The sequence below is a fragment of the Syngnathoides biaculeatus genome, chromosome 20, assembly GCF_019802595.1.
Source record: "Syngnathoides biaculeatus isolate LvHL_M chromosome 20, ASM1980259v1, whole genome shotgun sequence".
NCBI classification, from domain to species: domain Eukaryota; kingdom Metazoa; phylum Chordata; class Actinopteri; order Syngnathiformes; family Syngnathidae; genus Syngnathoides; species Syngnathoides biaculeatus.
Window position 1 is genome coordinate 11,847,586 of NC_084659.1, and position 16,636 is coordinate 11,864,221.

Below are 16,636 nucleotides of genomic sequence, written 5' to 3' on the forward strand. Positions count from 1 at the left end.
CATTCTAAGGCAGAAAAGGGCCACCATTTGGGGATTTTAATTTTTATTTATTAATTTTTTTTTAGTGCTGGATGATCAAAGTTGAGAACATTTTGCATCGTTCTTTTACAATCACGTTGGGAGAAGGCGAAAAATAAAAAATGCAGTAGTGCGGCAAGCCCGAGTATTCATCAAGAACAAAACAGAGGTTTTATTTCTAATAAAAAGTTTTAAATATCATTGTCCGCCGCCGCATGGTGAGAAAATGAACACTGCGCTTAAATATAGGGAAACATTTTTAAATGAGTAAAATAAAACGTATTCCCTTTAAAGGTGAAATGAAAATTTTATCTGAATAAAATTGTCAAAACAAAAGATTTTAAACATTAAATACAAGTGAATCGATGTAAAATGTTAAATACAACTGAACTGAACTTGGGGAGTGATTCATTAACCTGCCATGAGAGGGAGCCAGCGTACCACTCATGGCACCAGTACTACATTTCGAGAATGCCGAAAAATGCTGTGGTCTCTTTATTTGGTCAGAAAAGGAGGTCACACAGACACCTCATTCACGAAAACGCTAAATTTAAATCACTGCTCTGTATTTTATATAAAATGACGGGGGGGGGACCAAAATACCGCCATCTGTCGCCCCTGCTCTGGCTTGAAAGGTCCCGGCCAGTGCGGCAGTCGCTGTAGCTTTAACAGGTTCATCATGCCTTGCAGTGCCCCAGTTCTGTTCCCACGTTCACTCCCCCCCCCCCCCCCTCCCTCACCAGTGTGCACACACCAGCAAGGAGAGGGAGAGAGAGAGAGAGAGAGAGGGAGAGCGCTGCCTGCGGATGCTGAACGCTCCATGTCGGATGTCCGGTGAGTAGAGCGAGCGAGCCGTGTTTACGTGCACATGCGGCGGCGGCGTGACGCGCATCGGCCCGCCGCTGACGACGTCTCCCCATCTCTCCGTCTTCCCCCCCCTACCCCTCCTTCCTCCTGTCTATCTATCCCTCTATCCCCGCAAAGTAGGCTGCTGCCTTTCTCGAGTCGGGGGACCATTTTTGAATCCTTTGGGGAATAAACTGCTCGGAGGGGAACATGCGTGAGCAAACCGGGAAACTGTGCGAAGGTATGTTTCGCCGTGGCCGAGCCAACCTATGCTGACTGATTAGCTCGTGGCTGCTTGTTTATGCATTTCATGCTAATAGTTATCGTCATAGTACTTTGACTTTGCATGCACGTGGCATGATGCAGAGTGGTTGGGCAGTGATTGGCGCTTTTTGAACACAAAATTAACAACAGCGAACCCGTGTTGTGCCAATGCAAACACAAAAAGTCAAATTGTTGTCCTCGTTTACCTTTTAAAATAACAAACGTCAATCTGCCCTTGGTTGAGGACACGCATCTGAATGTCTGACACCTCAAATAAATATACTTGCCACACGTTTTTTTATTCATTTAAAAAGACTCTTTTATCTTATAGTAGCCGACAAGTTGAAAAGTTGAGAAAGCAGTTTTCTGCCTCAAAATCCAATTTTTCTTCCTGTAATGCTGATTTTCATTTGAAAATTTCTTTCACTCGCGTGAAGTGACTTAACTTAAGCATTCTTTGTAGTGCTGCTGAGTAACTAATCCCGCTGGAGTGTGTCTTTTTGCAGAAACTCCACCCCCCCCACTGAGTTGAGCTCAAAGTCTTATAGGCTTATTGTCTCCACCAAGCTGATTAGTTTGAATTTACAAGACTGCAAGGTGGCGTTTAGTGTCAACGTGGTCAGAATACGTCTCCATAGGAAGGGCAAGTACTACTAATTGACCGGTGCTGAGTATCAATACTTCATAAAGCCATTATGTGTTGAAGACACAAAGGAGAAGATGGAATCCCGTGGATGTACAAGTATGATTATGGACGCATGTTAACTTCAAAGACAAATACAGCTTTTTGAGAATACCACAAATTGTAAAATAAAACTGTGATGGGACAACTACAGTCATAAAGAACATAAAACATAATTAGCAGCCGGCTAAAAAGTACGTACATCGGTGTTCGCCTTCAAAGTATCAACACAAAGCCGATGTTTTCCTACCCAGAAGCTGGAAAATTAGTATCGGTGTCCATGTATCGAATCATTTTTTTCGAGTATGAATATAGACAGCACCAGTCCCTATCAATATATAAAGACGCACGAAAGGATGCAGCCCAAGATAAGGGGAGTAATGTTCACTTGATAAATAATTTTCTACTTCAGTATGTTCATGTTTGTTCGCTTCTGATATGGTTAGACGGAGATAACCGAGAGCTCTTTGTAATATTTTGCCCAACTCAACTAACCACAGATATGTTTTGTGCGACGAAAGCTTATTTGTAGCATGTACTTCCGACCTATGGGCTAAAAATGGAACTTTGATGAGTTCCCCCGGCTGTCCATGCTTGAAAATGAATGAGAAAGTCGTCATTGGACGTTGTTAAGTGATCTTTGTGCGCTAAGGCCACACGTTTTTCTACTCCGTGTCATATCTGTCAGATTGGAGAGTGGGAAATAAACGTGAAGCCCCTTTGTGCCAACTAAAATGACAAGGTCACCGGCGGATTGCTTCGCTGGTGGCCTGAGTGCCTCCATCAAACTAATTGATATCTTGTCCAGGGGACGCGGGTCAATCTAATCTAATTTCCTTTTTTGATTTTTAAAGCAACTGCTGACATGAATGCTCCTTGTTACGCCGCTGTCTTCCTATACTGCTTGCGTGGCCAAAACCCGTCCCCCGGAGGACAAATGTTGTGCGATCACGCTTGACTGACAATGGAGACCCGCGTGCAAGCATATAAGTTCTGGATTTGCCAAAACTCTCCGAAAACGCATTAAAGACAGCAAGTTGCTGTTAATGGACTGTTCATAGGCATGAAAGAGTACAAAGATGTCGCTTTATTTCGATGTCACAAACGGCACGTTTACTTCGAGAGTGCTTGTGGTTGCGTGACACTGGTGTTGTCCATGCTTTCGCAGATTCAGGTATGTGTATTAAAAATAGTTTTATCGTCGCTTAACATGCTCTTCTCTCCTGTATCACCACATGTTGGATGATAACATTGTTTTGATTTCCTTTTGGAGATAAAGTTCTCATTGTACTGGTACTGTTCCCAAACATACAGGCCTCTGTTTTGTTTGTAGAACACTTTAAAAAAAACAAACAAACATTGGTTGGAACAAGCGCCACGGTGGCTCAGCTGGTAAAGCGTTGGCCTCATAGTTCTGGGGACTGGGTTCGATCCCGACCCCGCTTGTGTGGAGTTTGCGTGTTCTCCCGTGCCTGCATGGCTTCCCTCCCACATAGCAAAAACATGCAACATTAATTCGACACTCTAAATTGCCCTTCGGTGTGATTGTGAGTCCGGCTGTTTGTCTCTCTGCCCTGTGATTGGCTGGTGACCAGCTGGGATAGGCTCCAGCACTCCCCGCGACCCTCGTGAGGATAAGGAGCTCAGAAAATGGATGGATGGTTGTAACAAAAGTGCTATACGTAAATAGAAATCAAATAACCAATATATGAGAATTGAATACTGTACAGCAGGGGTTTCAAACTCATTTTTATCACGGGCCACATGGTAGTTACGCTTTCTGTCAGAGGGCCATTATGACTGAAAGCATGAAAATCTTGAATTGACCCATCATATTTAGACATTAAAGTATTCAACTTTTTTTGGAATTAGAAATCAAGGATAATGGGTTTTCCAACTCTTGTTGATGTTTGGTAACGTAAAAATGCTTGCACTATCTCAACGTCGTCATCTGTGATATGACAATTTGAAATGTTGGTACAGATTTGAACAAAAAAAAATCACGGAAGTTAGATCCGCATGATTTGCCTGAACGGGCCACATAAAAATCATGCGGCGGATCGCATCTGGCCCCCGGGCCTTGAGTTTGACACCCGTGCTGTACAGTATGTGAGTTATGTTCTGGATACGAGGAGAGTAGTGGTACTTTTGACGCAACTGAAGACATTCAAAGGACTGGTTGAATCCAATTTGTACAGTACAGTAATCGAACTGAGACGCGACGAAGGCATTGATTACTTTTTGACGGGAAGGCGCTGGTTACATCTTGTTTTTGCTCAACTTTCCCCCCCCAATCAACGCAGTCATCTGTGCGGCGCGAGCGAGGCTCGGCACAAAAGGCCAGAGGGCTGCGTCGTCATGGTGATGAATTGTTAGCATTCAGCCACGCCGCCAGCTAGCCATGCGGACACGCACACACCACAGCGGTCGCTTTTGTCGGCACGTCGCTCGCTTTAAAAAGTGATGCGTGATGACATCATCTGTTTGTGCCTGGTTTTTAATGTCACTTTAATATTTTGTGATATGTCTATCTATGACTTTAAGGGAATTGCTTCTCTTTTTTTTTTCTTGATTAGTTGTACACAAGCGTTTGGAGTCTAACCACAAGTGTTCCGTCCCTTGCTCTGCTTTCCTGTGGCATCCCGGGAATGACGCTCGAAGCGATTTGAAGTTTTAGCTAAGTTTAGCTCAGTTCACCGCGCAGGCCGCGCACATCTCCAAGTACCGTATTGTGCGTCCAGCTGTCTGTTTTGTAGCTTTTTTTTTTTTTTCTGTGCCCGCGTTGCAATTTGTGCTCATTCTATTGTATCCAAACACCGGCCGTCCGTGCTGACCTGGCAGTCATAAATGTCACACTTAGTATGGCTGACATTATTATAGCAGGAAAAGAAAAGCCTGTGGAAATGTCACATCATGCACACACTGTGTAGAGTTTGTTTCTTTTGCTTGCAAATGGGCCAAAAGTGGAAGTCATAAATGGCTGCTGATGGGGAATTATATCATTGTGCGTGTATGCGTGCAAACCTCAACACTTTTGAGCACTTAACAACTACTTTGAAGATTTTGAGCTGCTCAAGAATGCAGCTAGTGTGCACACCCTTTAATCAGATTCCTTATTTCCTGTGAGGGATGAGAATTCCGGAAGCTTCTGAGGTTACAAGACGTATAGCTGCGTCTAATTGCGGGCGTATAGATTTACAAGCGAGCTGCACCAAAATAGGCACTCGCTGTTTACTCACTACCACGTCGGATATGATTTATTTATTCGCGGGCCGCCATTGGCTGACATCAAAGTGGCTTCCGGGGCGCGCGAGTGCAGTTTTTCACGAGTGAGGAAAATCGAAGGTCATTTCCACAAGGAAGCACACTGGAGCGCTCGTGATGTCGCGCAGCAAATTTGATTAGCGAGTCTTAAGTTAGTGCTGTCTTTTTCATTCAGTCGGGATAAAAGTGCCTTTTCATCACAAAGATGAAAACGAACAGCGGCGGTCCCTGAACAGCTGGCCTCTTCCCATGCTCTTCATGCCGAACTGTATGTTTGATGAAAGCAAATTTCAGTAAAATTTCAATTAAAGTACTGTGCAAAAAGTGCCAAGAAATCAGCTTTGAAAGAGTTTGATTTGCTTTCATCTAATGGCTCCCATCTTCACATTGGCTGGTTTGCATGTTACAAAAACACTCGAGTCACACGAAGTCAGCTTTAAAAATAACGTTTTCCTCATTTGCTTACTTAAAACTTCTCTCTGCTGCTGTAATGTAGTTGACCTCAGTATAATAATAATCACATTTTAAATGACTACCCATAAGTCAAACTGAGCATGAGCTCTCCCAGGACAGTGCTCTGGTCAACATTGTGAGTCACAATTTCCAGGGATCACCTTTTTTGAGCGTGAGCGCTACTTCTTTGATACGTACTGTTAAATGCAAAGGGTTACAAGTTTGATGCAAAGTTTTGCAAAAACAATTTGCTCAGATGACTTTCAATCATTTTATTAATGTGAAGACGCTGATCATGTTTGCAGGGATGATCATTTTCCGTGGATTCGCTATTATATAGATTTCACTGTCGACATTTTTATGTCTGAGGTTTGGCAAAATTATTTTGGTTGTTTGGACTCATATTTTAAGATTTCAAAATATTATGATTGCCCTGTACTTAAACTGTAAGATGTAACCAGAGGTCACCATTTAACGGTGTGTTTTATAAAAAATGTTCACGCTTCATTTTGCCAAAGTGAGACATTTTCAGTGTTTTGTGTGTCACAATAATCCTAGGAAATCACAATGTCCCATCGTTGGTGACTTGAGTATGATTTCCAACAGATGTATGCCGAGCTAAGTGTGCTTATGTACATAAAATTAAATATTTGTGAAGGATGCATGTCAAGGTATTCTTCCTTGTTGTACAGCACCGCGGCGTGACGTGTGAATCCATCCGCCGCCGAAAAAAAAAAAAAACTCAGCCTCCGTTTGGATTGGTTTTGTGAAAATGCGACAAATCATCACGTCGTGCACTAAACGCTCCCCAGCCAGACGGCAAGCGCGCCTATTGTGATGCACTCCTCTCTAGCCAGTCATTTAAAAGGAGAGACCCACACTGGGAGGTTTTGCGCTCGCACCGGCGCCTCGCGCTGTGGTCCGTGCGGCCGCTCTGGCTCTCCGCTACGTGCAGCCCCTGCCAGGTGGATAATGAGTCTGCCGAGGCGCTTGTGTCAGCTTTTTGAAATCGCTTTCCAGCTGCGTGCATGCAACTCCTGTTAGCTTTGCCAAATGGAACTCAAAACTAGAAGCCTTTTGTGTGAAAAGCCTGAAGAGCATTTATTCAATATATTTAATGTCCATCTTGAGGTCGGTGTACAGTCTTTGGCATACTAGTGGGACAAAAAAAAAAAAATATGTTACTGCTCAGGCAAATTTGTGCATTAGTTGACATCTGTGGCGACAAAGGACTACCTTTGTCTGAATGAGGGTGATAAAGTCACTTCTAGGTGTTTGTATGGCAACCTGATTCCACCCAACGGAGCCAAGCCAATGCCGTTAACGCTTTTCTCCTTGTTAGGATGGCCATTGGACCCTTGTGCACCCCCGTGTGGTGTGGAGGAATGAGGGTGTCTGGATGAAGGCCATGGAGCTGAAAGTGTGGGTGGACGGCGTGCAGCGCATCGTTTGTGGCGTGACCGAGTTCACCACGTGTCAAGAAGTGGTCATCGCACTCGCTCAAGCCATCGGTAAGTCACATTCAACCGATTGGGTTCAATACACTTGTTGCTCGGCAGAGTTCACGCCGTACACGAACTGTTGGTCACTCCCCAAAATGGTGAGTTACAGTTGGAATTGTATTTTTATGCAAAAGTCAAATTTACAACTGAATGAACAATCCCTAAGGCAGCAAGCTTTTTATTCCAGCACAACCCCATCTGCTGGATTTGACAGGGTAGTGCCCCAACACGGAATTACCTCAATGTATGTCATTCTGCACAGCTCGTAATTCGCTGAGGAATGATCACAATTGGACCTCCCTGAATTCAGGCCTGAAATGCACCAAGAGTGGTCCCGTTCGATTTCTTCCTCACAAGCCCCCAGCTCAAGATGGGGTTCTCCTGGTGGTCTTGAATGGCGACTGTGGAGCAGGAGTTCTGGCACTCACTGTCCTTTGTGCAGCCTGCGCCTTTTTGTCCACAGCACGCCACTTTATGCACGTCTGTGGTGATGAATGTGCCTCTTTTACTCGCACCCACGCTCCATCTGCACACACACAAACACACAGATTTCACAGAACTGTGAACCGTTGAACCCAGTTCCCAGTATCCACCTTTTGTTAAGCTGGAATTTCCCCCGCTATAAAATCGCTTCTTGAATGTTTACTGTAAGTGTATTCTTTTTTTTTTTTTTTTTTTTTTTCCTTTTGGTGCACCGGCCGTGGGGGAGTGAGAGCAGAATTGCTTTGAAATACAGCCCCACCTTACACCTTAAAGTAGTGGGAACATTACAGTTGAAGTGTTCTCAACGCTGCACTTGTTACCTGTGAGTGGAAATAAAAATAACGGGGTTGAACAGTACCAAAGCCCACCATTAGATGGGTTGCTTTGACCATATATAGCTAAAGCTCCGTTTTTTGTGTGTGTGTGGAAGTCAAAAGAGCAGCTTCTGACAGTAAAACCTCATGGGTCTTGAATGTGAACTCTTCTGACGCTTAACTTGCTTAATCCTGAACAGAACCCATAAAAATGAATTGAATTGGTAAAAACTGCACCAGTCCCCTGATTTTATATCAATAAATATATATAAAATTTGAGAGCTGTCTTCTTGTACAGAAACAAACAATCCATCCATCCATGTTCTTTGCCGCTTATCCTCACGAGGGTCGCGGGGAGCGCTGGAGCCTATCTCAGCTGTCAACAGGCAGGAGGCGGGGTACACCCTGAACTGGTCGCCAGCCAATCGCAGGGCACATGGAGACTAACAGTCGCACTCACAATCACACCTATGGGCAATTTTAGAGTGTCCAGTTCACGTTGCATGGTTTTTGGGATGTGGGAGGAAACCGGAGTGCCTGGTGAAAACCGTCTGTGCGCTCTCGGTGCGGCAAAGTCTCTTTGTGAGTAATGCGCGTATATTTTGTAAACTTCCGGCCAGTCTGAAACATCCCCACCCATGCTTCAACATGTGCCTTTCGACAACTTGTCGCCGAGTGTTCATGTTCGCTATGGACGTCTCAGAAAGACGAACACAGCCAACGTACATATATGTGTGTATCTTTTTTAATCAACTTTTGTTTAAAGGTTAGGTTATAACATGTGTTAGCTCCCTCTATGTAGAAGAAGGGGAACGATGAGACCGGGGGATTTCCCAGTAAGCGTCTGCTACGTACCCAGTGTTCCCCTGTTAGTAATGCATGCGCATTCATCCCAAGGAGACTTTTCAGCACGGGGGAGCGCTCAGACCGTCACACCGGGATTGAACCTGGGTCCTCAGAACTGTGAAGCCAACGCTTTACCAACTGATCCAACGTGCTCTTTGTCTTCCCCAGATGAAATTTAGGTATGATTATAGATGCAGGTGTTTAGAGTAACGACGCACTTCTTGTCCCAGGCCGCACAGGCAGGTACACCTTGATCGAGAAATGGAGGGAGACGGAGCGCCACCTGGCCCCCCACGAGAACCCCGTGGTGTCGCTCAACAAGTGGGGCCAGTACGCCAGCGACGTGCAGCTCATCCTGGAGCGGACCGGCCCGTCCGTCAGCGAGCGAGACCCCTCGGACAGGCTGGCCCGTGGGTCCGACCGCGCCTTCTATCGCCAGAGCCTCCCCCCGCTGGCCAAGCTGCGCCCGTCGGTGGCTGACCGCTCGCTCAAGCGCAGGGAGCCCAAACGCAAGTCTCTGACCTTCAGCGGAGGAGCGAGAGGTCTGCGGGAGATATTCGGAAAAAGCCGAGATACGGAAGGTAACGCGACGATTGACTTTATTTTCCTCTTAATTAGGTACACCAGAACCAACGCGCTACGGTATTTGTTTGTAAATTGCTGTTTTGGGAAAACTTACAAAATATCATATGAGTATTTATTCTGTATGACATTTCTGCACACGTTGGATGCTATGTTACTGGTGATGCAAAACTTCGTCGACAGCTCCTTGCTACTGGTACTACTCGTGCTATAGAATTCTACTTGTTAACATCTCGCACTAGTCTAGTAGTGCTGGTGTGTAGATGTCAATTAGTCCAGTTTTGCCTCCAGTGATAACATTTATCTGTCCTACTTGATTTCCAAAGTTGTCTTAAAACCAAATTGTACAATTCAGTACACCAGTACAACAACTAGGGCACACTAGTCCAACAACTGACGTACTTTTTTTTTTTTTTGTTACCAGTAATAGTAATAACATTTCTGCAATCCCACCTTGTGGGGTCCCACATAATGCACATGCCAGAACTTGCCCCTGAACACGGCAGGGCCACTTCTTGGTACTAGTCTCCAGTTTTACCACACTAGTAACGTAGTTATCGACTGTTTGTCTACTAGTTCATGACAATTGAACCCTCTCTTTTTGCCACCTGTGTGTTTGAGCAGCCAAGCTTGCCCAGCAGCGCGGCGTGAGCTTGAACCTGAGCCGGGTCCTCGGGGACAGCACCGGGGGGTCCTCGGCGCCGGGGAGTCCGGCCCGAGAGCTGGGCCGACTGGTGCAGCTGCAGAGAAACAAACTGCAACTCCTGGAAAGCCGCCTGCTAGGCTGCGAGGCCGAACTGCGGGAATGGGAGGAGGTCGGCGAGGTGAGCGGGAATCCTCATCAGCAGCCGGTGTTGCCTGGCAACCAACTAAAGCCTGCACGTCTTTAATAGTATTATATGCCATCTTTTTTTTTTTTTTTTTTTTTTAAGTTGAATCAATTTTCCACCCACCAGGAAGGATGCCTAGAAGAGGAGCTGATGCTGTTGGAGCAGCAGGTGAGAAGGAACGATGCCGAGATGGACGAGGAGGAATTCTGGCAGAACGAGCTCCACATTGAGCAGGAGAGCGAGCGGCAACTCCGGCAACAGCTGGCCGAGCTGCAGGCCCGCGTGCGCGACTGCGAGGCCAAGCTTTCGGAATACTTAGCACGCATTCAGGTTGTTTTATTGAGCGCCCGCGGTGGGGAAATCTGCGACGTTGTTATAGTGAAAACAACGACTGCTTTCTGTGCGGTTTTGTGTTTTAGAGCATGGAGAGTGGCTTGGAGCAAGAGCGTCTGTTGCAGGACGAGGAGCTGCATCACATGATCAATGAGGAGGAGGTAACGGCCGTTCATTTTGGACTGCAAAACACTTCCAAATGCGTGCAGAGACAGAATAAAACAAAGGCCGCGGGTACATTAGTTTGTTGTGAGACGTCACTCAATTATGTAGACAGATAATACATACAAATACAGGCATATAGTCTACTGTCTGTGAAGAACGATTAATAATACTTTGGCTTACTAAGGACTTGTTACCATCTTACCAGTATGGCTGTGTTATACTGCCCCCAGGTGGCCAAGTCGCACACACCAAAAGAAGCGTGTCATTGTCCGTTGAATTGAAGCACGGAAAGTAGCGGAAACTTTTGAGTTATTAAAATTACATTCAGTTTTATCATTCACGGCATGTTTTTCATTTATTTCAGTAGGGAAGGTGATTATAGAGTTATTAATGAACCCTGATGTGAACGTTATGCCCTGGCTCAATGAAGGTTGCGAAACTCTTTGACAACGAGAGAATTAAGCAGAATTTTGACCTTAGAATTTTATTTTTGGTGCATGTAACACAAAGTACTATTTAGTAGCTTTTTTCTGAACCGACAAACAAGGAGGAACCGTTTTCTATTCAAATCATATTAAATTATGTATCAGTGTTCATAACACAAATCATACATATCCAGGGTTGACTGCTAATCCAAATTGATGGGGATTAATTATTATTATTATTATTATTTTTTACTTTGGTTTCAGGTGGAGGCCCAACTGGAGAAGGTGACAACTGAGCTGGGCGTGCAAAGCCAGCACACGGCTCGTCTGGAGAGCAGTTGCAGGGCGTTGGAACGCTCGCTGGGCCAGTCCGGCAGTAGACTTCAGGTCCGCGTCCCAAACAACTGAAACGTTTTTCACTCCCCAGCACAAAAAAAAAAAAAACGAATGTCGGAGGACGACGCTCGCGGGGGTTTTCAAATCCCATCCTCCGCGCTGGAGTGGAACCGTGCAAATCTAAGCTCATTAGGTCGCGGACAGGGAAGATGAGTTCAATCTCTGCTTTGCAGGAAGGCTCCGAAGCATTCTTTGCCGTGCTTGATTCAAAGCGCCAAATGTATACACGAGGTCCCCCCTGGGTGTGAAGTCATAATGAGAAAAAGGAAGGCGGGAAGAGGGATTTTAGAGCATTCTTTGCCTTATTAGAGGCCCCAAGAAGTCTGCAATCCCTTGCCTGTGCTTGCGTAACAAAAACTTTTTTTTTTTTTTTTTATTAGGTTATGGCTTCTGGAAAGCTTACAAAGATGTCTTGAGATGTATTTTTTTTTCTCCTTATAGGAGAAGGAGCAGGAGCTGGAGCAGCTGACCAAAGAGCTTCGCCAGGTCAACCTGCAGCAGTTCATTCAGCAGACGGGCACCAAGGTGACCGTGTTGCCAGCTCAGCAACCTACAGGGGGCGACGACGACGACAACTATGGTATGTAAACACACATGAAACAAAAGTGAATAGGATGTTTAAAATCAAGAATAGGTAATTTAAAAAAAAAAAAAAAACATAAATCTTGCATTGCACAAATGAAAATGCCATTTGGCTGCGTTTCGCAACTTGGTTGATTTCTTAATGTTAACAACTGTCTATGATAACGATCCGACGGGGGGGGGGGGGCGCAAATTCCCCACACAAACAGAAATATTACACACTCACACTCATAATTACAAATGTTACAGTACTTATGCAGCCCATCAATGTGTTTTATTATGACAGAGTCCGCCACCGCTGCTTCAGTTAGCAACGCAGTCTGGGCAACGCAGAGCAAAGACGAGCTTGACATGCTGCTTATCTTTTCTTTCGATATTAATGGAGAAAGTTAAAAAAGAAATGCTGTTGTTTTAAGATGCAATGACTCAAGAGTATGTGAATAATCGCAGAAAAAGTGGTGAAACTGGACGTCTGGGCACCCCTGTCCTAGCTAAACTGGAGATTCTTGCAGAGAAGGGACTCAGATAATGCATGGATGCGTGTGTGCACAGTGCCCCTCTGTGGTCATATACAGTATCACAAGCTGGATTTTAATTCAATGTGGCAAGTGTGTGACGCTTAAAAGCTCAAGTGTGTAACCCTATTATACCAACTGAATTACCCGCCACCCCTCACCCTTATATCACGCACATAGAAATACTCACCATTCTTATTTTTGCCTGCCACAGACGAGGACGCCGCCTCTCTGAGACGCCTCCTGCCCAGCGACCTGCGCTCGCTGCAGAGCCCCACGTCGTCCGGACTCAACCCTGAGGGCATCTACGTTTGAAAAGCGGTAACCGATAGGCGTTATTTTGACGGTAAGTTAGGCGGACGTCGCTCAAAACTCGTGCGAGGAATTGAACCCGAGTGGAACTGGACTCCCCGTCTTTTCTGAGCTACATTTAGGACTTCAAATGATGTCAATACGCAACGCATTTGCAACTTTTCATAACTGTTCAACTGCTGTGTATATTTAAAAAACAAAAGAAGACAAGACAGGCCAGCAGAAGTATCTTGACAACGGGAATGGTTTTTGGTTTTTTTTCTATTGGAATGCTAAAAAAAAAAAAAACATCAATAGCGTAGTATCTTACCAGGATGTCAGCGATGCATACATGCACGAGCATGCACAAACATAATCATATATTTGATTGCCTTACTCTGATGTACTGAAAGCGCACATCAAGTCAACTCAAGGTAGCTAGAGCCGCCTCGTTTTTACTTTTGGGGAGGGTAAAAAAAAAAAGGGTTTCGCACCAATTCAGGGAAATTCTTAGCCATCACTTTTATTTTGTATTGATTTGAAGTTTGAAGAAAAATGAAGGCAACCGGGAAACTGATGAAGTTCTGTCGCGCGTCCAAGATTTAGCTTCGCTCCAGTTAGGTCTGCAATGCCCGAGAGCCATTAATCTCCGCGTCTTGCTCCAGTTTTAACACTTCATCCTTGCGGTCAGAAACGAGAGTGATGGACGACTCAAAAGCATTTCTAGCCCGCAGGCTTGAATATCCCGGATTGGCCACGAGGTGGCAGCCAAACCAAGTTTATGTAGAATGAAGTTTTGGCCCGATCACGGTCAAGTTTAGCATTAAACTGCTTCCTAGCGTGTCTGTCGTGTTGACGAAAGCAGGGACTCTGTAGTGTTTTTATCCAAACAAAAGATGTCTACAATGAACCAAAGCTAGTGTGACAAAACATGAAATAAAAAGCTTAGATGAATGTATTTTTTTATACACCCTGAACCGCGTCTATTTGAATCAAACAACAGAGAAGAAATCCACTACTATTGTGTCGTAGTTAGCGTAGTGACTTGACTGGGACACTGTAACTTACTAATAAGTGAAGAATGGCATGCCTTACCGCAAAGAAAATGTAAATAACAAATTTATAATGCACTACATGGAAAGTTTGCATTGAATAGAACCCATAATATGCACAAAAAAAAAGAGAAATATTTTGCTTTGAACGGTGATTAAAAAAAAAAAAATGAAGCCACGGCAAAGATGGATATGTTTTTCCACATGTACAAATGTCACCTGTTATGGAGTTCTGTTGTGCCATCTATGTTGATTTTCAATAAAATGTGCAAATAACTACACAATTGAGGTCATACTGAGTGGGCCGCACGAGCACAAGGCGCATCTATGATGTCGTTCCCCATCTCCGGAAACTTTTTGGGGTGTTCAAAGTGTCTTGACACAAGGGAACCTTTTTGTTGAGCAGACCAGATGAGGCAGAAAGCGGCACAAACCCTCATCTGGCGGACAAAGGATGAAAACAACTTAATTTTTAATGGGCCACCGAGTGCACACCCGTTCTCGGACAAGAACGCAAACAAAAAGTTGACTCAATTTGGGACCCGTACAACAAAATTTCGCCCATCACGCCGGCCTTAACTGTTCCGGCGCGACTTTATTTCACGCTTTTATCACAGGTCAGACGGGGCTCGGATTACATCTGTGACCGTTTCACCCCTAAAAACTTGATTTGTGGCGAAGAAAAATGGAAAAAAACAAAAGTAAAAAAGCTTATCCTCCCGCATTGTCCATTTCGATACAGCAATGATGTTTTCTCCCTTACAAACCGGAACCTCGTGTTGTGAAAATGAGATATGTAAGCTTTGACATCTTCTAAGTGTGATGAATATGGAGTCAGTTAGGACGTCAATACATAGAAACTCATAAATCAATTAGTCATTTTGCCCGTGTGAGGCAAATATTGCATCATTAGATGCATTGGATTACTGTTTACAATGAAGATGGATAAGTCTGCGGCATGTGTGTGTGTGTGTGTGTGTGTGTGTGTGTGCATGGCCTAGCTGACACTGGCATTAAATAGCCCCTTGGCCAGCTCTCCTGAATGTGTTTATTCTGCAGTGGGCAGGCGAGGAAGTGGCAAACAGATGGGCATCCATGAATTATGGAAATGATGGGCTTTGATTAACCAGCGTGTAGGTTTTTTTTTTTTTTCTTTTTTTTTTTTTTAGCTGGATGAAAGTAACTTGGGAGCTGCCAAGTTGAGCGCACGAGCTGCGCTGTCACTCACCTGAACGCGGGATTGAAGGCAAAAAAAAAAAAATATGCGTTGCAGCGGGAGTGACAAAAAAGCAGAATAGTCGATTATAAAGAAAAAAATGGTTTTATTTGGGACCTGGGAAAGGCAACTGAGAACATTCTAAATTCAAAAGATAGTCTGAAAATAGTCCTGACTTTGAGAACAAGGAGGTTCATAAGACTGCCGGACCCTGAAGTGGGGGTTGCGGTATGCATGGTGAGCAGAGAGCGAAGAAAGGGTGGAGTCTTTTCAATAAAATTATGTAATAGCTGACCGCCGTGCCACTTACTGATGTAAGTTGACGAAAAAGTTTCAATATACAGTGAAGAAAAGTATTTGAACACCCTGTTATATTGCACTTAGAGATCATGAAGGGGTCTGAAATATTAGGTGCACGTCCACGGTGAGAGAGACAATCTAAAAAGAAAAATCACAATGTATGATTTTTTTTAAAGATTTATTTGTGTGATACAGCTGCAAATAAGTATTTGAACACCTGTCTTATCAGCTAGAATTCTGACCCTTAAAGACCTGTTAGTCCGCCTTTAAAAGTCCACCTCCACTCCATTAACCCTAACCCTAACTCCATTATCCTGAATCAGATGCACCCGTGTGAGGTTGTTGGCTGCATAAAGACACCTGTCCACCCCATAATATCAGTAAGACTCAAAACCTGTAACATGGCAAACTTTTGTGGTCAGATGAGAGCAAAATGGAACTTTTTGGTCATAATTCCACTAACCGCGTTTGGCGGAAGACGAGTGATGAGTTCCATCCCAAGAACACCATCCCTACTGTGAAGCATGGGGGTGGTGGCATCATGCTTTGGGGGTGTTTTTTCTGCACATGGGACAGGAAGACTGCACTGTATTAAGGAGAGGATGACCGCGGCCATGTATTGTGAGATTTTGGGGAAAAAACTCTTTCCCTCAGTCAGAGAATTGAAGATGGGTCGTGGCTGGATCTCTCAACCTGACAATGACCCGAAGCACACAGCCAGGAAAACCAAGGAGTGGCATATCAAGGTTCTGGCGTGGCCTAGCCAGTCTCCAGACCTAAACCCAATAGAAAATCTTTGGCGTTAGCTGAAACACCATGTTTCTCAGAAAACTGTCTGATCTAGAGAAGATCTGTGTGGAGGAGTGGGCCAAAATCCCTCCTGCAGTGTGTGCAAACATTGTGAACAACTACAGGAAACATTATTTCTGGATTTTTCTTTTTAGATTATCTCACAGTACGATGAAAATTTCAGACCCCTCTTATGATTTCGAAGTAGCAGGGTGTTCAAATACTTATTTTCTTCACTGTCGCAAATGAGTTTGCCTGCGCTCTGTTTTTCACGTTTTTTTTTTTTTTAAAGAAAGCGGTCATCCCAAGAAGCTTTTTCCCGAGCCCCTTGGCCTGTAAAATGTCAAATTGATTAGCATTCAAGTCACCACCTTTACCAAGACGCTGTGTTTTGCAACTTGATGATCATTAATTACGCATCTCGTCCCAATCACTGTTTAATTCTTTAATTACTGCCATCAAATGGAGTTGGCTCTCCAAAAGTGTTT

The 16,636-nt window shown here is 44.5% G+C and overlaps 1 protein-coding gene across 5 annotated transcripts; it reads left to right on the forward strand.

Annotated features, from left to right (window-relative positions):
• The first annotated feature begins 770 nt into the window (after positions 1 to 770).
• Positions 771 to 14,127, forward strand: rassf8b (Ras association domain family member 8b). Of its 5 annotated transcripts, XM_061806959.1 has the most exons (10): positions 771 to 852; positions 1,006 to 1,105; positions 6,870 to 7,038; positions 8,903 to 9,253; positions 9,879 to 10,078; positions 10,211 to 10,414; positions 10,504 to 10,578; positions 11,272 to 11,394; positions 11,845 to 11,983; positions 12,715 to 14,127. In XM_061806959.1, the coding sequence occupies exons 3-10, from the start codon at positions 6,927 to 6,929 to the stop codon at positions 12,813 to 12,815; spliced, it is 1,305 nt and encodes a 434-aa protein (XP_061662943.1). In that variant the 5' UTR covers positions 771 to 852; positions 1,006 to 1,105; positions 6,870 to 6,926; the 3' UTR covers positions 12,816 to 14,127. The 5 variants fall into 5 exon arrangements, with proteins under 5 accessions (XP_061662943.1, XP_061662944.1, XP_061662947.1 ...); XM_061806960.1 differs by lacking the exon at positions 771 to 852 and having other exon boundaries at positions 892 to 1,105; XM_061806963.1 differs by lacking the exons at positions 771 to 852; positions 1,006 to 1,105 and adding an exon at positions 1,676 to 1,771.
• The last annotated feature ends 2,509 nt before the right edge of the window (positions 14,128 to 16,636 follow it).

Bases quoted from the DNA above. Each gene is read 5' to 3' on its own strand.
- rassf8b (XM_061806958.1), top strand. From the start codon at position 2,874: ATGAAAGAGTACAAAGATGTCGCTTTATTTCGATGTCACAAACGGCAC. The intron at 10,579-11,271 runs GTAACGGCCGTT...CTTTGGTTTCAG, and splicing joins ACATGATCAATGAGGAGGAG to GTGGAGGCCCAACTGGAGAA. The intron at 11,984-12,714 runs GTATGTAAACAC...TGCCTGCCACAG, and splicing joins CGACGACGACGACAACTATG to ACGAGGACGCCGCCTCTCTG.